The sequence below is a fragment of the Sus scrofa genome, chromosome 18 (genome assembly GCF_000003025.6).
Source record: "Sus scrofa isolate TJ Tabasco breed Duroc chromosome 18, Sscrofa11.1, whole genome shotgun sequence".
In the NCBI taxonomy this organism is placed as follows: domain Eukaryota; kingdom Metazoa; phylum Chordata; class Mammalia; order Artiodactyla; family Suidae; genus Sus; species Sus scrofa.
In genome coordinates, this window is record NC_010460.4 from 445,672 (window position 1) to 471,105 (window position 25,434).

The 25,434-nt window shown below is 56.3% G+C and overlaps 1 protein-coding gene across 1 annotated transcript in view; it reads left to right on the plus strand.

Annotated features, from left to right (window-relative positions):
* Positions 1 to 20,737, plus strand: part of VIPR2 (vasoactive intestinal peptide receptor 2) — a 70,030-nt gene extending 49,293 nt beyond the window's left edge. The window contains 9 exon segments of the mRNA NM_001195117.1: positions 2,477 to 2,574; positions 6,997 to 7,138; positions 11,671 to 11,821; positions 12,463 to 12,523; positions 14,073 to 14,142; positions 14,661 to 14,752; positions 18,963 to 19,092; positions 19,162 to 19,203; positions 20,450 to 20,737. Of these exon segments, the coding sequence (NP_001182046.1) occupies positions 2,477 to 2,574; positions 6,997 to 7,138; positions 11,671 to 11,821; positions 12,463 to 12,523; positions 14,073 to 14,142; positions 14,661 to 14,752; positions 18,963 to 19,092; positions 19,162 to 19,203; positions 20,450 to 20,623 (960 nt within the window). The 3' untranslated portion in view covers positions 20,624 to 20,737.

Sequence of the window (25,434 nt, forward strand, 5' to 3'; positions counted from 1 at the left end):
CCCAGGCTAGGGGTTGAATCAGAGCTGGAGCCACCGGCCTCCACCACAGCCACAGCAACGCCAGATCTGAGCCGTGTCTGCAACCTACACCACAGCTCACGGCAACACCGGATCCTTAACCCGCTGAGCAAGGCCAGGGATCGAACCCTCAACCTCATGCTTCCTAGTCAGATTCGTTAACCACTGAGCCTTGATGGGAACTCCTGATTTTTTTAAAATGTAAATCAACTGGATACATCAAACAGCAAATCAGATACAGATGGACTGAGAATTCTGTAATGGGGAAGATAGATTCGAAGAAACTGCTGGAACCCAGCACAGGGACACGGAGGCGTTTGGGGTCTGCCTGCAGGTCCAGCATCAATGTGATCACAGTCTCAGCAGGCGAGACGGAGACCCTGACCACCCCAGGTGCAGCAAATAAAAGAAAATCCACAGGAGTTCCCACTGTGGCTCAGGGGTTAACGAATCCGACTAGGAACCATGAGGTTGCGGGTTTGATCCCTGGCCTTGCTCAGTGGGTTGAGGATCCAGCGTTGCTGTGAGCTGTGGTGTAGGTTGCAGACGCGGCTTGGATCCCCTGTTGTTCTGGTTGTGGTGTAGGCCAGCAGCTGCAGCTCCAATTGGACCCCTAGCCTGGGAACCTCCATATGCCCCGGGTGCAGCCCTAGAAAAGGCAAAAAGAAAAAAAGACAAAAAAAAAAAAAAAAAAAAAAAAAAAAAAAAAAAAAAAGGAACTCCACAGCCAGACAGCGGGGATGAAACTGGGAAATATCAAGTTGGTGAGACTCAAAACCCGCAGAGAAAGAGGCGATTGCCCACCCAGGATGCAGCGGACGCACACGCTTCCCGAGTGGGGGAGTTGGCCTCGCTCAGAATCCACCTGCTAGCGGCTGCTCAGAGATGAAGGGAAAGAGACGGGTCAGAACAACAGACGGCGGAATCCACGCCCAGCAGACCCTCGTGAAACATGCCTGAACTGCGCTTCAGGGGAAAGAATAAACCAGACGGAAGAGCTGAGCATCAAGAAAGGATGTAAGGAAAAAAGATAAACATGGGAAAGCCCAGCAGAGATCATTTCGAGCCACAATAGAGGGGGAGGGTTACCTTGAAAACGGGGTGAAAGAGCGCCGGCCGTCAGGGGCACAGCTGACGGTGGGTGGGGGTTACATGTGCAGAAGCAACTACCCCGTCAACCCGTCACGACCGCAGCGCATACACAGGCAAGAGGGTCTGAGAAGGGCACCCGCAGGGGGGATCCAGCCTCAGGGAGGTGGGCCCCGGAGTGCCTGGAGGTTTTGCTCCCTGTGGGCTGGATTCTGGCATCGATCAGCGGCGTGTGGGGTCAGGACCCTGTGTTCCGTGCATTCGGTAATTTGAAACACTTGCAGCTGTTAAGCCTGAACTGTCATCACAGTGAAGCAGCAGAGGTGGCAGCGAAGGCCAGTCCGCCCCTGTCGGGAGGGGACGCAGGGGAGGGACAGGACCTGAGACCAGCCTTTTCCAGGCCACTGCAGAAGCCCAGCTGGCCACCTACTTTCTTCCCTGCAGGCTCGAAGCCACCAAGAGTGACAGGGACCCCACCCGCCCCCAGCACACCTCTGGAGGCTTTGGAAAGGGGTCACCCCAAGGCAGGATTCGAGGTTCCTTTCATGCTTAGCTCAGCCGTTCATAGACCTAAGACCCAAAGCCACCAGGAGTTCACGGGGACGGCGGGCATCTCTGTAGGATCTCTGTCTTCCTGGGCTCCAGTGCCACTTGGTTCTAACTGGAACTGGCCATTTCTGTGGGGGTGGCACTCAGTGACGATGGCAGGGGCAGCGCCCAGTGCCCTGCGCACGCCTCCACAAAGCCTGGTCTTGAAGGCGAGGCCCAGCTCGGTGGTTTTCTCTGGCTTACCCTCCGGCCCGCTGCCCAGGGAGGCACCCGGGGGCTGTGAGTGGTGGGCACTTTCTCCTTTGCTGGCCCTGCGCGCCCTCCAGACATGTTTGCTTTATGGAAACGATCCCAGGTCATTCACACGGAGTTATGAGGACAGGTGGGTGTTTATTTATTTATTTATTTAGCCTTTTCTGGGGCCACTCCTGTGGCATGTGGAGGTTCCCGGGCTAGGGGTCTCATCGAAGCTGTAGCCACCAGCCTACGCCACAGCCACAGCCACAGCAATGCCAGATCCGAGCCATGTCTGCGACCTACACCACAGCTCATGGCAATGCCAGATCCTTCACCCACTGAGCAAGGCCAGGGATCGAACCTGCACCCTCATGGTTCCTAGTCAGATTCGTTAACCACTGCGCCACGACGGGAACTCCAGGTGGGTGTTTAAAGAGAAGTGTCCTTTCTGGCTGAGGATGGAGCTCCAGCTTCTGCAGCCCGTAGCCCTTCCTGAAGGGAGGGCATGGGGGGGAGGTGGGAACCGGCCCCTTGTTCGTAGCTGGCCACCAGCGGCTTACAGAGGCGTTCCCCTCTCTTTCAGATCACGTTTTATGTCCTCGTAAAGACCATTTATACCCTGGGCTACAGTGTCTCTCTGATTTCCCTGACAACAGGAAGCATCATTCTCTGCCTCTTCAGGTAAGTAGCAGAAAGAAGCCATTCTGCCAAAAACATGGGAGGAGACGCCATCCATTTACGCCGTCTCGGCCCATCAGAGGAGGGCAGAAACTGCCGCCTCCAAGCCACCCCCTGTGCCAAGCCCATCAAATGCCCTTGGGAAATGGCAGCATGAAATATGACGTTAAGGTTGATGTGTGTATTTAAATTCTCTGCACGTCTTCTGTGAGGCTACAATACGGACTGGATCCAAATGCGGTGCATCTATTATTTCCATTCGGCAGTGTGCAAATGCTTTGAAAATAAAGATGCATCCTGGGTACTGCCCTTGTGGCTCAGGGGTCGTGAACCCGACCAGTATCCATGAGGATGCGGGTTCGATCCGTGGCCGGGCTTCGTAAGGTAAGGATCTGGTGTTGCCGTGAGCTGTGGTGTAGGTTGCAGACCCAGCTCAGATCTGGCACTGCTCTGGCTGTGGTGTAGGCCAGCAGCTGTAGCTCAGATTCCACCCCTAGCCTGGAAACTTCCATATGCTGGGAAACCAACTAGGAACCATGAGGTTGCGGGTTCGATTCCTGGCCCTAAAAAAAAAAAAAAAGAAAAAAAAATGCAGCCTGGCCTTCCTCTTTCCACTTAGAAGCACCTACATCTGGGCCTCATGGTGGCGCTCTGATGACATACAGTGAAGGGTACAGGTGCATGAGGACAGATTGACATCCTGGGTCAGTCCCTCGGCCGCTGTGTGACCTTGGACAAATTGCTTAAGTTCTCTGTGCATCTCTAAAGCATGCAGGCTGGGGAGCCTACCTGGCAAGTGTAAGCACTCTTTGAATGCCGCCCCTCCTTCCTGCCTCTGGACCCTCGGCGGGGGGGGTTCTCTGTGATGAGAGATGTTGAACAGGGTTCACGGATGGGGGTAGAAATTTCTATCTAGGAAAAGCTTTTGGTTTTTAGGATTAAATCGGTGCCTTCAGCATCACTTGCATTTAAAAAAAAACGGATGGGAGTTCCCGTCGTGGCGCAGTGGTTAACGAATCCGACTAGGAACCATGAGGTTGTGGGTTCGACCCCTGCCCTTGCTCAGTGGGTTGAGGATGCGGCGTGGCCGTGAGCTGTGGTGTAGGTCGCAGACAAGGCTTGGATCCCGCGTTGCTGTGGCTCCAGTGGTGTAGGCCACAGCAACTGGTGATTTGCTCTGATGAGACCCCTAGCCTGGGAGCCTCCATATGCCGCAGAAGCGGCCCTAGAAAAGGCAGAAAGACAAAATAAATACCCTGTTGTGTTAATGTAGTTGTGTTAACTTTTTTTTATTTACGATTTGCAAGGTATGCTGTTTTCTGTGCTTTTACTTTGAATTCCCTATTTTATATTTAATCTGAGTATTTGGAAAGCTCCATTTCATCGAGATGTGCTTTTTATTTCTAGTCTATTTTTCTTTTATGGGCAGTAACGTGCCCTCGCATTTAGACGTATGGACAGCTTAGAGTTTCAATCCACCGTCTGTCTCTTCGCTTTCTATTGTCTCAGCAGTCTTGTTGCTCCTGCACCAGCTGGTGTTGCTCAGTTATCAAGGGTTCTTATTCCAGTTTAGATTGTTAGTTATATATTCTACTCTCCTTCTAGTTTCCACCCCGTATTTACAACCTGCATCCTGTCTCACAGGCCTTAACCTCCAGTTCCCAGTTTCAGCTCTTCGTTCTGTCCCCCCCCATCCCTTTAATGCCGTTGTTATGTGTTCTAATTCCACGTATAGGAGTTCCCGTCGTGGCACAGTGGTTCACGAATCCGACTAGGAACCATGAGTTTGCAGGTTCGATCCCTGGCCTTGCTCAGTGGGTTAAGGATCCAGTGTTGCTGTGGCTCTGGCATAGGCTGGTGGCTACAGCTCCGATTGGGCCCCTAGCCTGGGAACCTCCATACGCCATGGGAGCAGCCCAAGAAATGGCAAAAAAGACAAAAAAAAAAAAAATCCACGTGAATTTTAAATACCATGAGGCGTGATTGCTGTTGTCACTGTTGTTTGGAAGTCAGTATTTATTTAGAGCTGCCCGCCTGTCTTTCCTGGCTCTTCATTCCTTTCTGTATTTTCGTGTTTCCATCTGGGACCATTTTCCTCCTGCCTGAAGCTCTCCTTTTAGTGTCTCCTTCTGCACAGGCCTCCTGGCCGTGAAGTCTCATGGCGTTTGATTGCCTGACATCCTCGTGATTGTGCCTGCATGCTTGGGGGTATTTTTAAGAGTGTTCAATTCTTCGTTGGCAGTTTTCTTTCTGGACGTTAAAGATATACATCATTTTTTCTTTTGCAAAAGTCCGCTGCCAGTCTCACCATCGTTCCACTGACGGATGAGTCTTTCCCTGGGTGCTTTGAGGACTGTTTGCTTTGTCTTTGGATTTGAGCAGTCACCTTATCATGGGCCTTCATGTGCTTTTCTTTGTAATCCTCTTGCTTGGGGTCGGGGGAACTTCTTTCAGCTATTCTTGTATTTTCTCACTTTTAAAAAGTCTTGAGGAGTTCCCGTTGTGGCGCAATGGTTAACGAATCCGACTAGGAACCATGAGGGTGCGGGTTTGATCCCTGGCCTCGCTCCGTGGGTGAAGGATCCGGCGTTGCCGTGAGCTGTGGTGTAGGTCGCAGATGTGGCTCGGGTCCCGAGTTGCTGTGGCTGTGGTGTAGGCTGGTGGCTGCAGCTCCGTTTAGACCCCTAGCCTGGGAACCTCCATGTGCAGGAGGGGCCCTAGAAAAGGCAAAAAAAGGCAAAAAAATAAAAAAATAAATGGCAGAGGCATTGTATGATATCTTACTACAGAGAGGCTTCCACTGTGTCTAGCCTGGTGGGCAGACCAGCCTGAGCCAGTCAGGGATGGCAGTGGTTGGCAGCCTTATTTCAGGCTCTGTGAAGGCTGCCTTATTTTTTTCCTTTTTTTTTTTTTTTTTTTTTTTTTTTTATCTTTTTGCCTTTCCTAGGGCCGCTCCTGCAGCATATGGAGGTTCCCAGTCTAGGGGTCTCACCAGAGCTGTAGCCGCCGGTCTACACCAGAGCCACAGCAACTCAGGATCCAAGCCACGTCTGCAACCTACACCACAGCTCACGGCAACGTCGGATCCTTAACCCACTGAGCAAGGGCAGGGATCGAACCCGCAACCTCATGGTTCCTCATCGGATTTGTTAACCACTGCGCCACGACGGGAACTCCCTGAAATCCTGTTTCTAGGACTTTAAATAAACTAAGGAGATAAGTCAGAAATAAGGGGAAATATGTGTGTACAAAAATATTTATCAGAGTTCCCATCGTGGTGCAGTGGTTCACAAAACCGACTAGGAACCATGAGGTTGCGGGTTTGGTCCCTGCCCTTGCTCAGTGGGTTAACGATCCGGCGTTGCCGTGAGCTGTGGTGGAGGTTGCAGACGCAGCTCAGATCCCGCGTTGCTGTGGCTCTGGCGTAGGCCAGTGGCTACAGCTCCGATTAGACCCCTAGCCTGGGAACCTCCATATGCCGCGGGAGCGGCCCAAGAAATAGCAACAACAACAACAACAACAACAACAAAAAGACAAAAAAAAAAAAAAAATTTATCATAATCCAAAACTGAAAACATCTGTGCTATATAATAAGAAATAGCTAACAAAAGATGAACTTCCATCAAGGAGAAACCCTAAGATTAAAGCCACACAGGCAGCTACTAAAGTGTGCACAACTTTATAGCACAGGGAACGATGCCTGGTATTTTGTAACAACCTATGAGGGAAAAGAACCTGAAAAAGATAAAGATGTGAAAACAAAGAAATAAAAGTAAAATCTGCACAAAGTCAGTGATGCTCTCTCTCCTCTCCCTCCTCCCGATCCCCTCTGTCCCCACCACCTTCCCACCAACCCCCCTCGTCACCCCCACCCTCCCCATCACCCCCACCCCCGTCCACCCTTCCCCACACCCATCCACCACCCCCACCCTCTCCCCATCACCCCCACCCCCCCGTCCACCCCATCACCCCAACCCCCTCTCCCATCACCCCCACCCCCTCTCCCATCACCCCAACCCCCGTCCACACTTCCCCACACCCATCCACCACCCCCACCCTCTCTCCATCACCCCAACCCCCTCTCCCATTACCCCCACCCCCTCTCCCATCACCCCAACCCCTGTCCACCCTTCCCCACCCCCTCCCCATCACCCCCACCCCCTCTCCCATCACCCCAACCCCCCTCCACACTTCCCCACACCCATCTGCCACCCCCGACCCTCTCCCCATCACCCCAAACCCCCTCTCCCCATCACCCCAAACCCCCTCCACCCTCTCCCCATCACCCCAACCCCTGTCCACACGTCCCCACACTCACCCCATCCTTGCCCCCTCACCCCCTCTCCCCACCTCCCTCTCCCCCCTCCCCCTCTCCCCCCTCCCGCGCTCCCCTCGCCCCGCCCCGCCCCCGCCCCGCCCCCGCAGGAGGCTGCACTGCACCCGGAACTACATCCACCTGAACCTGTTCCTCTCCTTCATCCTGCGCGCCGTCTCCGTCTTGGTCAAGGACGACGTTCTGTACTCCAGCTCGGGCACGCTGCACTGCCCTGACCAGCCGTCCTCCTGGGTAAGGCTGCCCAGTGGGCAGGGCCCTCTCGCTGGGGGAGGCGCCCGGTGAGCCCCGCCCCCTCCTCCTCACCACCATCCCTCCTCTCTGTTCGCATCTCCCACCGGGATGCAGTCCCAGGGCCAGGGCGCAGGGGACCGAGGTCCCGGGCCGGGCGAGGGGTCAGGCCTGAGCAAATGGAGGCCAGACCTCGGAGCAGGTCCAGGACGGCAGGTGTGACAAGGTAGGGACAGGGCTGCTGCCTGGGTGAGAGCTCACGGCCAGGAGTGCTGACCCCAGGCAGAGCAGGACTCCCGCAAGGGTGCTGCCCGGAGGGAGCACAGCAGCCCCGGCTGGAAAACCCTGACACAGGTGGACACACATGGCGCTGTGGTCTCACCCAATGACCCAGATTCTGGGCAGTAGGTGCTTCCCTCGATGGCTGGGAGGAAGTCACCTGCGTGGTAGACGCATCCCCACGGCCCCCGCTAGGAGCGCAGTGCACGTCCTGACCGACCGCCTGGCCGCTCTTTATAGGAGACTCAATCGCCTTAACTGCCAAGTGCATGCGAGACTGCTGGGTTTGTGGGGGATGTCTATGAGCCTTTAGGACATAGTTCAGTTTAGTGCATTTATTGAGCTTCTCAGAGATACAGGCCTTCTACCCCACCTTCCACCGCCACTGCACCTTGGTTCTGGACGTCACCACAGATCCGATGGCACTGCTTCCCCACGGAGCCAGAAGGCTGCTCTCCTACCAGGTTCCTGGCGGATGGATTTGTCTGCTGTGGGCACCATTGCTCTGGGCTGAAGAGATCTGAGTTCATGTCCTTTGAAAGAGCATGAAGCCTTTATAACAGCGGAGAACTTAAGCTGCTTGTGAGGCCTGCAGGTGGACACACTTCTGGGGAGAATCTTGCCCAGGACACGTGTGCACTCAATGTGATAATAAATTTAGCAACGAGATCCCCTACCTGGCAAATCCCGCCCCCCCCCCAGAGGAAGCAGGGGATCTGGGGGGAGGCACACTGGGCTCTTGTCCCCCAGGGGAGTCTCCTGTGCCCAGACTGTGCACCCGGTGCCCGGAGCAGGCAGACCCCGTTTCTCCTGCTGAGAGCCCTTCTGTCGCTTCTGCACGTGTCTCAAAGCTCTGCTCGAAGGGGCCTCCTTGCTGAGAGCTTCCCAGAGGACATCCATCCGAGACATCGTGACCCTGATGGACCCACAAAACTGGAGTAGTGCTCTCCACTCGCTCCTGCTGTGTAGACGGAGGACCTGGCCTGCTCTCCACTCAGGGAGCTGAATGTCCCTGCCCTGAGCCCCACCTGCCTGGGGAGTCAGAGGCCTGGGGAGTCGGAGGCCTGAGCTGGGCAGTGAGGCCAGAACATCTGGACAGGGCTGCACAGCCCCAAGCGAGCACTGACAGGGTACTGCTTGCTGTCCCGGGGGTGCTAGGGGCGGAGGGGGGAATCGGCGCCCTGCAGGGTGTCCTGGGCCCCTGAGCTGCCGCCTCAGCCCACAGCGCGGATCTGAATGGCAGAGGGGCAGGAGGAGAGAAAGCAAGCAACATGCACGGGCACGCGTGCCCGCAGAGGGGAACAGGCACACACATGCCCCCTTCGGGCTCTGATCCACCACAAGTTTGGCTCCATCCCGGAAGGACGGCTCCAAAGGACAGGGCTTGTGGGCTGCTGGGTGAGCCCGTGTCCTCGAGTGTGGACTGGCTGTGGACACGGGACGAGTGAAACCACACAGCAGACGTCACCATGGCCATCACCTCGGCTGCTCGCTGCGCAGTGAGGGCTCCAGGCATCGGACCCACATGGGCGCCGAGACCCCCTTCGTGCCCCGTGCCCAGGCCTGCAGCTGTTGTTTCCACACATTTAAATCAACTCTGCTGCGTACGCGCTCTCGATCCGCCCCTCCAGATGCTCTAAGTCTTCCTGGCTCTCCGGGGAAACGCCTTCGGTCCTGCAGGCCCCCGAAGGACACAGGCTTCCAGCTATAAGACGTGACTTTGCTTTCGACAGCCTTGGGGCTGGGGGCAGCCTTCTCATCCTTTTCTGGGAATCAGGTCTGACAGAGGCCAATGCATTTAATGGCTCAGAAAGCAGATCCACCGCCCACCCCCCGCCTCCAGGCCCCACCCTGCACACACAGCGCCTCTTTGCTGGGCTGGTTGGTTTGGGTTTCACCTAAGTCCTGTGGCACCGGTGCTCTAGTCCAGAGAAAAGGAGCAGCCAGATGGAAGCTGATCTTCAGCAGGAGCCCCCATGGCCCGCGGGCTCAGCCCCCTGGATGTGGGGCCGCATACAGTGGTGGGAGGCTCCAGGCAGGGAACAGGTCTGGTGGGGGAACCGCGGGCCTCGATCAGCCTCCTGCATTCTGTGTGGCGCGCTGTCCCCCTGCGTGGCCATTGGGCTCTCCAGCGGTGAAGATGATGGGGTCAGCGGACAGCTCAGCAGCCCAAGCCTCCCGTGCTCACGGCAGGTTGATAGCACACGAGCAAAAGGAGGCAGTGCGGCCACAGCACCGTAACTTTTCACCAGGAAAGTGGAATTGGACTCATCGTAAACACCTTTTCTGGGCCCTTTTCCCCACGCAGCCCGAAACCCCGCGTCCACCGGGGCCGCGGCTGCCTCCGCACACATCGCGGAGGTGGGACGTGATCTGCGTGGCCATCCCACACTGACAGGCGCGCTTGAATTTTGTATTTTCTGCACAGCCGCCTTTGGGCGCGCTCTCTTACCTGGACAGAGGGCACTGGGAGACTGCAGGGATGGCCAGGCACGTGTATTTAAGTTGCGGCAAAGAGCGCTGGACGAGCTTCCCAAAGGCGGAGGCGCCACAGGTGCCTCAGTGGTTTCCTCCGCAGGTGGGCCCAGAGTGCTTCTCCCCCCGACATCCACCTGCCCTCCGTCTCTGTTCCAACGAGAGCCGCTGAGCCCCAAGGACACCAGTTCGTTCGCCTGTTTTCACGGCTGGTTCTGGAAGGTGTCTTTCCACCTATGGGAGCCCTGCCTCAATGTCCACTGGGCCGCCTCTCATGCCAGACCCCCTCCCCACACTTGGCATCCGTAATCGGTAACCACCTGAGAAAGGAGCAGAGGAGCTCCCGTTGTGGCGCAGTGGTTAATGAATCCAACTAGGAACCAACCATGAGGTGGCGGGTTTGATCCCTGGCCTTGCTCAGTGGGTTAAGGATCCGGCGTGGCCCTGAGCTGTGGTGTAGGTTGCAGACGCGGCTCGGATCCCCTGTTGCTGTGGCTCTGGCGTAACCCGGCAGCTACAGCTCCAATTAGACTCCTAGCCTGGGAACCTCCATATGCCACAGGAGCAGCCCAAGAAATGGTAAAAAATAAATAAATAAATAAAAATAAAGGAGCAGAACCACACACACCCCACTGAGACGAGAGAAACTAGTGCAGGGTAAGGGGATCAGGCATCCCCAAGAGGATGGAACCGCTGTACGTCAAAGTCTGAAAGGCCGCCGTGCATTTCCTACAGGTGCGCCCCCCCGCCCCACCCCATGCACGTGTCTGAGTAACAGGAAAGGGTATCTACACACACGTGCACGTCCGCCACACACGTGTGTAGGTATATCCACACACAAGTAAGTATATACCCCATCCATCCGCACGTAGCAGGGGAGGAAGCTGCAAAGATACAGAAGAATAGAAATACAAGTGCTGTTCTTTTTTCAGTACATTTCAGCTCAGTGATTAAAAGCCTCAATTTCATATTTTCTCATGACATGGAAATACCTGATGTGTTTCCTTACATGAAGATCTGAGCGATTAAAATATATTTATTTTATGTAATACATAATGTTTCCCTTTCACAATTCCTGGGGAAATGATTTATTTGTGGGTTTCTCTTGTTTTGCCTTTTATTTTCTCATCCCTTGTTAAGAGAGCACAGTGAAGAAGAACAGAAGGAGGAGAAAGGGGGAGTGATAGAGGGTGAGGATGCAGGGTGAGGGGAGGGTGCAGGTGGGGGTGCAAGTGGGGAGAGGGTGCAGGTGGGGGGGTGCAGGTAGAGGATGCAGGTGGAGGGTGCAGATGGGAGGGAGGGTGCAGGTGGAGGGTGCAGGTGGGGGGAGGGTGCAGGAGGAAGGTGCAGGTGGGGGAGGGTGCAGGTGGAGGGTGCAGGTGGGGGAAGGGTGCAGGTGGGGGGAGGGTGCAGGTGGGGGGAGGTTACAAGTGGGGGGGAGGGTGCAAGTGGGGGAGGGTACAAGTGGGGGGGAGGGTGCAAGTGGGGGGGAGGGTGCAGGACGGAGAGGGGGTCCAGGAGGGAGAGCGAGGTCAGCCGAGCCCACCAGACCCCCACAGGTTCGCTCTCCAAGATACGCATCACCCTCAGGGATCCTGTGTACCTCTGCCTGGGCCTTGGGTTACCCTCCGGCCACTTCCGGGGCGTCACCTGAACGCGCACCAGCCTCCTCTGGTGGCCACCTCTGCCTTGGGGTCCACACGCCTTGTGCAGCGCACAAACTCGGTGGGACCTGGAGCGGTGCTGGCCTCGCCACACAGCCGCCCTCTGTGCCGTTCCAGGTGGGCTGCAAGCTGAGCCTGGTCTTCTTCCAGTACTGCATCATGGCCAACTTCTGCTGGCTCCTGGTGGAGGGGCTGTATCTGCACACCCTCCTGGTGGCCATCTTCTCCCCCAGCCGGCGCTTCGTGGCCTATCTCCTGATTGGATGGGGTGAGTCCACCCCCCTGGCGGCCCCTGCCACCCCCAAACCCTCGGGGTTCCCAATTCCCATCCTCCAGCCTATCAATGCAGGTCCTTTCAGCTCAGAAAAATACTGTGATGCCCCAGAAGTAAGTGCTTTCCTAGAGCAGCTGTGGGTTCCTGGAGCCAACGCGTTCATATTTCTGGGAAACCAGGACCTGGGTGAAAACTGCCCTGACTCTCATCCTGCTGCGCCCCAGTGGTGGGAGAGTCGGGAAGAAGGGGCGTGGGGGGAGAAGGAGTTGGGGGGCTGTCCATCGTGCCTCAGCCAGAGCTGGGGAGGAGGTGGAGCTGCGGGACCCCCACCTTCCCAACCAGGGCACCCCTTCCAGTCATCGAGTCTGAACACAGCCTCTCCAGCACCCACAAAACATGGTGATGCCTTCCAGGCCCACGAAGTTTCAGCTTTCAAACTCATATCCAGTTGTCTCCACTGCTTAGAAGACATGAGGACAGATGTGTGTAATTATGAAGCATTTCCACTTACTCTTTTCATCAGAAAGCCCTTGCCCTTGACTGTTGGGCCAACAAAGGCCCCACTGAGTCCCCCCCTACCCCGGGCTGGTCCAAGCAGCTGAAGGGGGTCATGGTAACCTGGGGTCTTCCTGCAGGGATCCCCACTGTCTGCACGGGGGCGTGGACGGCAGCCCGGCTCTGGTTAGAAGACACAGGGTGAGTGCTGAGCCTGTGCGGAGATCCAGTAACACTGACCAGGGTCCCGTGTCACTTGTCTTGGGAAACCAGAGAGAGGCTTCGGACCTGGTCGGGGAGGCAGCCCGACGGGGAGGACGCTGACCATGGCTGGGAGGAACAGTGGGCTTGGAGCCCTGGGCGAAGAGCCAGGGCAGAGATGGCACTGAGCCGCATCTGGTGGCACAGATGAGACTGGGATGAACCAGGCAGAGACGGGCAGCATCCTAGAAGGGGGAGCGGTGGTCACCAAAGGGTGGGGAGCCCGGAGCCCAGCGAGGAGCCTGGGTGCAGCGGCCAGCTGGGGCACAGCAGTCCGAGGCCATGCAGCTGGATGAGGGCCAGAGCATCTCTGCTTGTGCCGAGCCCGATGATGGCCCAGATGCAGGCACGACGCTGGGCCTCGGGCGAGCCCCCGGGCGCTACCAGTTGTTCACACTAACAAGCCACCCAAACCTTGGAGCTTACATCCTCGCAGTTTATCTGGTGTGTCTGTCACTGGCACTCTGGGCAGCTGTCCCAGTCAGCCTGGACCGTTCACACGCTGTAGGCACCTGCAGTGGGCCAGGGCTGCCGGTCTAGACAGAACATCCTAGAAGGCTCCTCTCTGCCCTGTGGGTTCCAAGGAGTCCGCATCCCACCGTCCAAACCAGACAGGATCCAGGACGAGGGCGGGGATCTGCCCCCTGGGAGGGGTGCAGGTGACCGAGGGAAGGAGGGAGGCGTTTTCCAAGCCTCCTGTGTCCTCGCTTCCTACGGCGAACAGCTCTTCGGCTAAAAATCAAAAAAGAAAGCAGATTGCTAGACAGGCATCCCTAGCTGCGCCTCAGTTATTCTGCAGACATTTAAAAACCTTCATTCAAGAAACTAAGACAAGGCATTTGGGAAGTGAGGGGAAACTGATTTTCCAAAGGAAAACGTCCTTTTTTTCTATGATGTCAGCTGGAGCAAGCCTGCGCCCGTCCCAAGTTAGGAGACTTTGCTGGGGCTCGCGCTGCCCCTTCTCCGGGCTATTGGGGTTTCCTCTCCATGAGTAGACTCTCAAGAATAAAACAAAACTGGAGTTCCCGTCGTGGCGCAGTGGTTCACAAATCCAACTAGGAACCATGAGGTTGTGGGTTCGATCCCTGGCCTTGCTCAGTGGGTTAAGGATCCGGCGTTGCCATGAGCTGTGGTGAAGGTCACAGACGCGCCTCGGATCCCACGTTGCTGTGGCTCTGGCGTAGGCCAGTGGCTACAGCTCTGATTGGACCCCTAGCCTGGGAACCTCCATGTGCCGCAGAAGCGGTCCTAGAAAAGGCAAAAAGATCAAAAAAAAAGAATAAAACAAAACAAAATCACTCCAAAGGACAGGTCGGGTCGGGATGGATAACCACAGAGTCACTGTGCTTTTAGGGTGGAGCGCTAAGCTCTCGGAGGGACCGTCTCCGGGGCGGGCCGGCGTGTTTTGCAAGGACCGTGGGCGGGTGCGTGTGCGGGGCTTGTCGCTGGAACCCGTGGTGATACGATTTTCCTCCTCTCTTTTCAACAGCTGCTGGGATACCAATGACCACAGTGTTCCCTGGTGGGTTATACGCACACCAATTTTAATTTCTATCATAGTAAGTCACATCCGTATTGAAACGTGAGTGCCCCCCTCCCGCCCCCGGGTTGCACATTTGGGCGGAGAGCCAGCACGCTGTCCTCTTCGACGGCCCCGTTGTAGTGGGTCTTCTGATCGAAGGCCCCTAAGGCTGAGCTCTTCCATGGGGGGCTGGGCCCACCTTTGGGACGAAGTCGCAGGGCAGGGACGGGCGAGAAGGAGTCGCTCCTTCAAGGGAACATCAGAGGCCTCACAGCTGGATGGGGCAGATGCCCGCCTGCATTCGCCATCTGGCTGCCACCCCTGTCACCATCGGTTTTCTCGACTGCACAGCCTGGGGTCAGAATGCGTGTGATGCCACAGACAGACACTGTCCCATTCTGACTTGGGGCTGTGGGGCAGGGGGTGCAAACCCAGGCTGGGTGGCCCGGGTGCTTCTGAAACAGGGTGCCTGGAGCCCCACCTGGGGCAGGGCTGAGCTGCAGACATCCGGCCACGCCAGCATCACACACAAACATATCATCTCTTTTTGTGCAGGTCAATTTTGTCCTTTTTGTTAGTATTATACGGATTTTACTACAGAAGTTGACATCCCCAGATGTGGGCGGGAATGACCAGTCACAGTACAAGTGAGTATGTGTTTGGATCCAGCTCTGAGCTGCCCTCACCCACCCCACACAGCCTAGAAACCTCACGGAAGGGGGATGAAGCAGGTGTGCGTGGAACAGAGGGACCGGGGCCCAAGGACCCTGCACATGGCTCCCGTTCTTCTCCTTTAGTCTCCAGAGAGTGCTCGTGGCCAATGACAGGGACCCCGGAGATGGAGTGTCTCGTCCAGGGGCCCGTGTGGCCATGGCTGTTGCTCAAGCCGAGCCCCTGGCCTCCCCAGAGGGGCTGCTTACTGAGACCCGCCCATGCTCCTGTTTTTTTTTTTTTTTTGTCTTTTCTAGGGGTCGCACCCTTGGCATATGGAGGTTCCCAGGCCAGGGGTCTCATCGGAGCTGTAGCCATCAGCCCCCACCACAGCCACAGCAACACGGGATCCGAGCCTCGCCTGTGACCTACACCACAGCTCACGGCAACGCCGGATCCTTCACCCATGGAGCAAGGCCAGGGATCGAACCCACAACCTCATGGTTCCTAGGCAGATGAGTGAACCACTGCGCCACAGCGGGAACTCCGAGGTTCTGTAGCTCTGCAGAGGCACTGGAAAATTCTCTAAATTTCTATCAAGAATTTATAAAGAAAAAACAAAGCTCCCAATTTTATATATAAAATGAAAGTATAAAAGAGTATAAAATAAAACTCGTTTAGTGTGGTTGGTCCAGATGGTAGGAGCCTTAGGTTCAGACAGACCGGGGTTGGAATTGCAGCTACACTGAATGCTGTGTTACCCTGGGCGGGTGACACGACTGCCCCGCCCCGGGCGGGGGAGGGACTCTGCTGTCTCCCCCCTCCCCTCCTTTGGACAGCAGGGGGGACCTGGGGAGACGGACGGGTGCCAGCCTCCTGGTCAGCAGCCTAGTGCTGAGGTACGAACTAGCCGGAGGCCTGGGACCGGTAACCAAGCTGCTCACCTGTAAAGTGGAGATAATAATAACGGCCCCTGTGGTTATGAGGACTGGTTGAGTTAACACCCAAAGGACAGTTAGCGCCTGGCACCCGTAAGCATCGTGGTACACCTGTGCTCGTGCCGGTGTGTGAGCCCCTCTGCCCAGCCCACCTCAGAGGAAGCTGTGTAAACGGTCAGGCCAAGAGACAGGGCTCCACATCCGACCACAAAGGGCAAAGTCGTGCAGACCTTCCAAGGAGCATTGCTACAGCTCAGGGGACAGCCGGGCGGCTTCCTGGACCCAGCCCACGCCTGCAGCTCAGGCTGCCTTCAGATCGAACTTCTAGATTCTGCACGTTGCATTCGCAGCCGTGCTGGCCTTGCCCTCGGGCCCTTTGGGAGTGTCGTTAAGTAGATCTAAGAGATGCATACTTTTATTTCGGAAACAAAAGGAAGCGGGGTTCATAGACCTTCTCTTGGAGTTCCCGTCGTGGCGCAGTGGTTAACAAATCCGCCTAGGAACCATGAGGTTGTGGGTTCGATCCCTGGCCTCACTCCGTGGGCGAAGGATCCGGTGTTGCCGTGAGCTGTGGTGTACATCACAGGCAAGGCTCAGATCCTGCGTTGCTGTGGCTCTGGCGTAGGCCGGTGGCTACAGCTCCGATTGGACCCCTAGCCTGGGAACCTCCATATGCTGCGGGAGCGGCCCTAGAAAAAGCAAAAAAAAAATATATATATATATATATATACCTTCTCCTTTTCCAGGATAACCAGAAAGGCTGAGCACATCTGTGATGCTCGCCTGGTACATGCTGACATCTTTTCTGTCTCGGAACAGTAGTGACAGATCTCCCTGCAGAGGGCCCCAGGGGTCCAGCCTCTAAAACCTTTTCTAGAGCCTAGTACCCTAGCAGATTCCAGATGGATCACTGATGGGAATCCAGCAGGTTTTCACTAGCATTTAACCAAAGGGCAGGTCCCTGCAGACTCCCAGCCTTCATTCACGGCTGACACTGAACCAAGGCAGCCATGGGCACCATGCATGTTATAAAGTCAAACGTTCAGGGAGTTCCCGTCGTGGCACAGTGGTTCATGAATCCGACTAGGAACCACGAGGTGGCGGGTTCAATCCCTGGCCTCGCTCCGTGGGTGAAGGATCCGGCATTGCCGGGAGCTGTGGTGTAGGTTGCAGACGCGGCTCGGATCTCGCGTGGCTGTGGCTGTGGTGTAGGCCGGCAGCTACAGCTCCGATGAGACCCCTAGCCTGGGAACCTCCATGTGCCATGAGAAGCAGCCCTAGAAAAGGCAAAAAGACAAAAATAAAGAAATAAAAAAACAAAGTCGAATATTCAGGTCTGCAGATGACGGCAGCTCCGTAGTCAGTGACAGCCTTTCCTGCAGAAGAGCTGGTCTCAGAGGTTGGGCAGGTGGCCTGAAGCACAGGACACTTTCTTCTGGTTGTCATGCCACAGGTCGTGGTACAGGCAGTTTGTTTTGTTTGTGTGTGTTTGAGGGAAACAGAGACATGAACACACTTCTGGAACTTATATCCGAGGCTCTGAGGGCTGGGTTTGAGGTAGGTGCCTCAAAAACACGGAAAGAAAGTGGTAACTATGTCTCCCAGAGCCAGAGAAGGTGGGGGAGAGCAAGGAGCCCCTTTGCACTCAGTTCCCTCAACTCAGCATCCTGGACGAGCCTGGTTGTTGGAGTGTCTGCCGGTTTTCCATTTAGGAGGCTTCAGTGTGCCCACGCATCACCTGGCGTGGCGAGCCCCTGCCTTCCTGACTGTTCCCCAGGTGACCTCAATACTCCTGCTCCTCAGACCATGCTGGGGTTGCAGCATCAAATATGGCCACATTGGGAGTTCCTGTCGTGGCTCAGTGGTTAACAAATCCGACTGGGAACCATGAGGTTGTGGGTTCGATCCCTGGCCTTGCTCAGTGGGTTAAGGATCCCGTGTTGCTGTGGCACTGGCGTAAGCGGTGGCTACAGCTCCGATTTGACCCCTAGCCTGGGAACCTCCATAAGCCGGGAGAAGCGGGCCTAGAAAAGGCAAAAAAGACCCCCGCCCCCCCCCAAAAAAAAAAAATACAGCCACATTGAATCACCTGGGAAGATGCTGGGCCACCTGCAGAGACCCAACTAATTGGATGAGGAGCAGCCTGGACTCAAAGAGGTTAAAAAGCCCCCTAGGTGATTTTTCTGTGCAGCCCTGACAGTCCCTGGCTCAGGCAGTGGTTCTCAAGTGGGGTTCCAGGCAGCAGCCACACTTCTCTAGGAACCTGATAGAAAAGCAAATTCTCAGGCCACAGCCCAGACTTTCAGAGTCAGAAGCATCTGTGTTTTAACATGCCTGCCAGGTAGCTCTGGTGCAGCTGGGGCCTGAGAAGGCCTGACTTAGAGAAACTTGACCTGTAACTCCTTGGGGAGCAAGAGGGGCACAGGCGTAGGAGTGAGGCTTCCAGGAGGGTACAACTGAGTTCTGCTGCTTTGTTTTCAACACCAGTGCACCGAGAAGAAAATCTGCTTTTTGACGGAGTAGGGTAAGAGCGCTTTGAAAGAGACGTTAGATCCAGTCCAGGTTCCCAAGTCCTCAGACTTTGTGGGATCCACAGCCGGTCCCCTGCTGGGACCTGTAAACAGCCCTCTGTAGGAACACTCTTGCCTGCTTGTGCCCAGGGGACAACCCCTGCAGCATCTGCTCTTTGGATCTGAAAGTACAACTTTCCCCATCCTTCAAAGGCTGGGGTTGGGTCTCCCCCCAACCCCCGCTTTTTTTTTTTTTTTTTTTTTTTTTTTTGTCTTTTGTCTTTTTGCCATTTCTTGGGCCGCTCCCGTGGCATATGGAGGTTCCCAGGCTACGGGTCGAATCCGAGCTGTAGCCACCAGCCTACACCAGAGTCACAGCAGCGTGGGATCCAAGCTGCATCTGCAACCTACACCACAGCTCACGGCAACACCAGATCCTTCACCCACTGAGCAAGGCCAGGGATCGAACCCGCCACCTCATGGTTCCTAGTCGGATTCGTTAACCACTGAGCCACGATGGGCACTCCGGGTCTCCACTATTAAAATGAAACCGTAAGACCCCCTCGGACCAAAGGCAGCTTTGGCCAACTCCTGGAGATGTCCTCTAGGAGCTGTGCTGCTTGATGAGGTGCTTGTCACCGCATTTGCACATTCTGCCCATAATGGACTGGGGTGGTTTACACAGGGGCTCTGGGCTGGCCAGGGAGGACACGTCCAGGCACCGCGGGAGCTCAGGGCCCTTTGTGTTTTGGATGCAGGAGGCTCACCAAGTCCACCCTGCTGCTCATCCCGCTGTTTGGAGTCCACTATATGGTGTTTGCCGTGTTTCCCATCAAAATCTCCTCCAAATACCAGATACTTTTCGAATTGTGCATCGGATCCTTTCAGGTGAGGCGGGAAGGGGCTGTGTGTCCCCCAGGCGGACGACTGGCCTCTGACCACCCTTCTCGCTTGCAGGGCCTGGTGGTGGCTGTTCTCTACTGCTTTCTGAACAGTGAAGTAAGTGCTTTGGGGAAGCCTGGATTCTGGCTTGGGATGGAGTCCCTAAAACGCCCCCCACCCCTCCTGAGGGGTCAGTGCCACCGCCCAGCGCCCGCAGCCCTCCCGGGGCCCTCGCGGTGCTCAGTTTGCCGCGCATCCCAGCCACCTCATCTGACCAGCCTGGCTCCGGCCCAGGGTGCCCCCTGGGAACCCCCTGGCCAGCCCACCTGCGTCCACCCTGCCCGCCGCTGTCCAACGCTGCCCTGCGCGCACGCCCCGCCCCTGCTTCGCCAGGCCCCGCCCCTGCCATGCCCCTGCTCCTGCCACGCCCCCTGCTTCCGCCACGCCCCCCAGGCCCTCATCTAACAGGCAGTGGCTGTTTTTTCAGCTGCTCAGGCAGGTGCCAAGCAGCCTCGCAGGCCTTTCTTTTCCTACAGCGCGCGAGCTCCGTAGATTCCTCTCCCCGCCCTCAGTGGGAAGGTTTTTCCCAAGTTGGACTTTACTCTCTTTTCGCCAGGCTCCCAGCCGGGAGCCCCCCACCCACCCCCCAAGCATCAGCCGTAGGGGTCATAGGAACCTCACGCCTGGGAGAAAGGCAGGCTCTGCTCTTTCATCCGCTCTTGTCCCTGAGCGGCCCATCTGTGCAGAGGTTATTCAGCTAGGGGAGCGGTCCGCCTGGAGACTCTCGGGGCCCAGAACCCCTCTTCTGGGCCAAGGGCGGCCGCGAGGCAGCCGGGGCGACCCCTGGCCTCCTACTGCACAGCCCCTCCGGGAGGGCTGACTGCCCTGCCGCGAGGCCACTCCGATGCTGTCCCGCCCCTGCTGTGTCCAGCTTTCTCTCCTCTCAGCACTGACCATCCCAGCACTGCCCCTTGCCCTGTCCTCTATTGGGCTGAGGGGCTCCTCCTCCTCCGGACTCCCTGAAACTCCCTCACCAGGCAGGAGGAAGCAGAACCAGGGCTCGGCTTCTCTGAAAATTCGAATCAGTCCTCTTGGGATCGGGAGTATCAGCCGCTGTCCTTTGCAGATCTTAAAAAACCAGCAGCTCAGACCTTGGGTTCTGTGGTCTGAACACTTTTCTCTGGTCCCCTGGTCTTTCCCTCCTGTCCTACTGCCCATCTGATGAGCAGGGCTGGGATGTCACACTCAGCGAAGGGTGGGGGGAAGCAGGCCATTCACCGAGTCTGCTGCAGGGGGACTCTGGGGTCCTGGCTGCCAGCGTGCCCCTGACCCCCGTGGCACCTTGCATTTCCCATCGGCCCAGGTGCAGAGCGAGCTGAGGAGGAGGTGGCGAGGCCTGTGCCCCAGCCGACCCTCCGGCCGGGACTACAGGCTGCACAGTTCATCCATCTCAAGGAACGGCTCGGAGGGCGCCCTGCAGGTCCCCCGCGGCTCCCGCGCCCCATCCTTCCTGCAGACGGAGACCTCGGTCATCTAGCGGGGCCCCCCTCGCAGCAGCAGCCTGAGCCCCTTGCCAGGAGTGCCCAGGACAAATCAGCGCTGACCCCCACCCCCACCCCCGAGCTGGTCTGGGCTCATCCCAGCCATGGAACCGCGGGACCTTGTAACCACCTGGGATTCAAAGCTAATGATTGTCAAACTCCAGCATTTAGGCCCTTTTGTTCCTAATGTTTGGTTGTGTGGATGGGCCTGTTTTCACAGAGGATAGGAAAGACCAAAGCCCAGGACTGGGGTCCAGGAACTGCAGGAGAAAATGGGGCATTTCCTAATCTCAGTGCTTGTTCTCAGAAGGTACAGGCCCGAACTGGGGTGCTAACCCTGAGTGATGTGGTTGCCCCTCCCTCTGCATGACCTGCATAACGGGCCCCCACCCCCAGGTCCAAAGGGGCCGCTCTCCTGTGTGCAGGACACGTCCATGCCCACTGAGAGCTGCCATGGAATTCTCCTGCAAGCCCAGGTGGACCTCGCCCCCCCAGCACCCCCCCTGTGCCCCACCTGCCCCGGTCCTGCTCAGCCACCGTCCAGCTCTCCTCTCTGCTGCTGCACCAGTTCTCCAAGCCTTGATGATACTGGGCCCTCCTGAACAATGAGGCCACAGAGCCTTCGTCCTGAGTCATCAGAGACCTGGGCGGCAGTGCCAGTGACGGGGACAGCTGGCACCAGGGAGTGGGGCATGGAGGTAGGGCCAGGATGAGGAAGCAGGCTGGATGGCCAGCGAGAGGCTGCGAGGCTTGCCACCCTGCAGCATCCTTTCGGTGTGGGCGTCCGCACCCCTGTGAAAGGAGCCTGGCCAAAGCGCAGCCATGTCCAGAGACCAGCTGGAGAGCCAGCCCCCGGCTTCCTGGGGCCATGGGGGCTCAGGTGTCAGATGTGCACCCGAGAGGTCCATCAGCCAGCGGGCACCAAGGCCTGAACTTGCCTGATCAAGAGCAGAGGGGAGAGGGAATTTCGCTCAGTCTGAGAAGAGGAGCTGGTGACCAAAGAGTCAACACATGTCATTTTAAAATGCTGTAAACGTGTGTGGAATGTCCCCAAGCCACCCTGCGTGACCTTGAATAAAACGCATTTCATGTCTGTTCACTGGGTGACTCTGAACAGCAAATCCTGAGGCCCCAGGATCTCACACTGAGACTATTCAGAGGAAGTCCTCCTGTTTCTAAAGTGGAGCTTGGATGGAGGATGGGGTGGGGAGGGGGGCGCGTGGCAGCTCATGGCCTCTGGAAGAAGCCACCTTCCCGAGGGCACAGCTCCCAGCAGCCCCCAGGGCAGGGTAGGGCTGCAGCTCCTGACCCACCCACCCCCCAGCTCCTTAGACCCCGAGAACCTGCTAACTAGAGCCAGAGCAAAGCACGTGCATCCTTGCACATGTGCGCACATGCATCCTTGCACACATGCGCGTGTGTGTGTGCATTCTGGGAACCAACCCCCACCCTCATTTGGCCACTGACAGAATCTGTTTCTGTCCAACTCCAGGCTCAGCGAAACTGCTCCGAGACGAATACTGCGCACTGTAAAAGGCAGAGTCTTGAGAGGCTGAGTTAAAATGAGCCAGATGAACACACATGCTGCGCGTTCTAAGAGCGCAGCCCAGGCCCCAGGCGATGGCAGGTTGTCAGGTGTCTGCTGGTGAAAAGGGCTTTGTGCGGACTTGCTTACGACAGATCATGTTCCAGGGAAGGGGACGCCGTGTGCATTGACAAGAGGCTGCCTCTCTGCAGATGGAAGTAGCAGGAGCTTGCTTTCTTAATAAGAATGGCAGTTGTTGGAGTTCCCATGGTGGTGCAGTGGGTGATGTACCCGACCAGGATCCGTGAGGACACGGGTGTGATCCCCGGCCTCGATCAGTGGGTTAAGGATCCGGCGTTGCCATGAGCTGTGGTGTAGGTCGCAGATGCAGCTCCAGTTGGACCCCTAGCCTGGGAACTTCCATATGCCGCGGGTACAGCTCTAAAAAGACAAAGAAAAGAGAAAAAAAAAAAAAAGAATGGCAGTTTTGTTTTGTTTTGTTTGTTTTTTTGTTTTTGTCTTTTTGCCATTATCTTGGGCCGCTCCTGTGGCATATGGAAGTTCCCAGGCTAGGGGTCAAATCGGATCTGTAGCTGCTGGCCTACACCAGAACCGCAGCTACGCGGGATCCGAGCCGCATCTGCAACCTACACCACAGCTCCCAGCAATGCCGGATCCTTAACCCACAGAGCAAGGTCAGGGACTGAACCCGCAACCTCATGGTTCCTAGTTGGATTCGTGAACCACTGCGCCATGACGGGAACTCCAAGAATGGCAGTTTTTAAGTGATGCTTTTCTTTAGGTTTTCAAGTTACAGAAATTACACAGAGGAGTTATCAAACCTCAGATATGATAGGCAGCTATTATCTAGAAAGTGCAAAACCTCTGAATTCCATTCTCCATCTGCCTCTCACTGCCCCTGAAGTAAATATGAGTGAATGATGTGGTTCTGAGTATTTTCCTATACGTCTACGCAAACCTCTCTCCCCCCTCCCTCCCGCCCTTTCTTCTTCCTGGAAAGGAGATCGTATTGCATAGAGGTTGCTCCAGCTTTGCTTCTGCAGTTCAGACGGATTGTGTGGCTCTGGCCTGTGTGCACACAGGTGGCTCTGTATTTAACAGCTGCGTGACACTCGGCGGCAGCAACATCCGTGGTGTATTCCATCCACCCCCATCAGGGAATGTTGGGGTACATGGGTCTGCTCAAGAGTTCCCACTGAACAAGGTCCCAGAAGGGGCAATGGGTTCCGGGCCTGGACATCTGGCCCTGGCAGAGGGGCCGCAGAGCCCCCTTGGTGAGGCTGCCGTGGACGAGCACGGCGGGGGTTCCGCCTCGCTGCATCCAGTCCGCCTCCTGTCTTTAGTCTCTCCTTTAAGGAGAGCTTTTTCTTTCATTCTGATTCAGATCTCAGCCTAACGCCCTGCTCCCCCAGGAAGCTACCCCACCAGAATGCAAGTCCTGCTGAAAGTTTACAGATTAGCTTCTTTATTCTTAGGAAATGGGGACGAGACTCACCAGAGGCTGAGGCCGGAGGCAGTTTATGTCATTGTCATCTGCCACACACCAGGCCCTCGGAGAGGCCCCACTTAGCCTGTGGCCGTCACAAAGGATTTAGGGCATCTTTTATGCAGAGGCGTATTCTTTGGAAGGTGGAAAGAAATGGGCCTGTCACTTCCTTTATCTTCTCTAAAGGCTTAATGAGCAAAGTGGGGCAGGTGGAGGCAGTAGGTGGTCCCCGCTCCTGACAACGGTCCCACCTCCTCCTGCCCAGAGGCGTCTGGGACCCAGCCCCCGGGCAGCAGGCCTCAGGGTGTCACTGTCCCCAGAGCTGTCACTGGGATCCTTGTTACAGCTATTCATATTCAACCCCTGACACTGAAGAAAGCATAGGGGGACCTAAATTAGAATAGAATTACAAAATAATGAGACCAGGTGGCACCAGTCTGTCTTTTGGAGATTGAGCGTTTTATAAATCCTTGGGTGCTGAATGCTGTAGGTGATGCAGCATAAGCAGCAGCACATAGGAGTTCCCGTCGTGGCTCAGTGATTAATGAATCTAAGAACCACGAGGTTGCGGGTCCGAGCCCTGGCCTCGCTCTGTGGGTTAAGGATCTGGTGATGCCGGGAGCTGTGGTGTAGGTTGCAGACGAGGCTCGGATCCTGCGTTGCTGTGGCAACAGCTCCGATTCGACCCCTAGCCTGGGAACCTCCATATGCCGCGGGAGCGGCCCCAGAAAGACCAAAAAAAAAAAAAAAAAAAAAAAAAAAGAAGAAGAAGAAGAAGAAGAAGCAGCGCATAAACTCAACGTGCCTGAAAAACACAAGCTTTCGTGGTTTTACTAAGTACGCTATTACGAGTCAAGAATACGCAACATTGGGATGTTCAAACCCTAAGTCTTTGCAGCCTTTTGGATCTGAAGACACAGGATACACTAGAAGCCCATCATTCCGCAGACCTTCTCGGGCGTGAGTTCCCCGTCTTCTCCCAGACCTGTCCGCCTGCAGCGAAAGCCCAAGGAGTACGTGTTCTGGGCTCTGAGTTCAGCCCCAGGTTCAACACAAAACACACCCGTGGATGCACGAACCCCCCACACACCCTCGGCGCCTCTGCAAAGGGTCCTGTCTGGCTTCCTGGTCTCCCTCCCTGCTTCCCCCGAGGAGAGCCCCTCCTCGTCAGACTGAGAAGCTGAAGACATAGGTGGACGAGAGGGTTTCCTCTTGGGGCGATGGGGCCCCAACAGAGCAGCACAGGAGACAGCACGTCCTGCGCAGCTCAGGGACGAAGGGCAAGGGAGGCCACGAGTCAGCAACCTCCCGAGTCACCCATGCTGCACAGAAATTACAAGAGGCCTTGAGGTCCTACTTCGCCCGTGACATAGGAACTTCGCTATGGCTCACGGATCTGCCCCTGGTCTGCCTTGTGCCTCCCTGTCCAGCCCTCCATCTGTCCGTCTGTCCGTCTATGTGTAAGACCACGCAAGGCTTTGCAGAAGAGAATGCCCACAGGTCCGGAGGGGAAGAAGGGAGCCAGGCCTTGAATGAGGGCTGTGGGGTGCATGCACCTACAGAGAGGGTGACCTAGAAGTAAGTTTTTTGTTTTGGGTGTTTTTTTTTTTTTCTTTTTGCCATTTCTTGAGTCGCTCCCATGGCATATGGAGATTCCCAGACTAGGGGTCAAATAGGAGCTGTAGCCGCCGGCCTACACCACAGCCACAGCAACGCCAGATCCGAACCACATCTGCGGCCTACACCACAGCTCACAGCAACGCCGGATCGTTAAC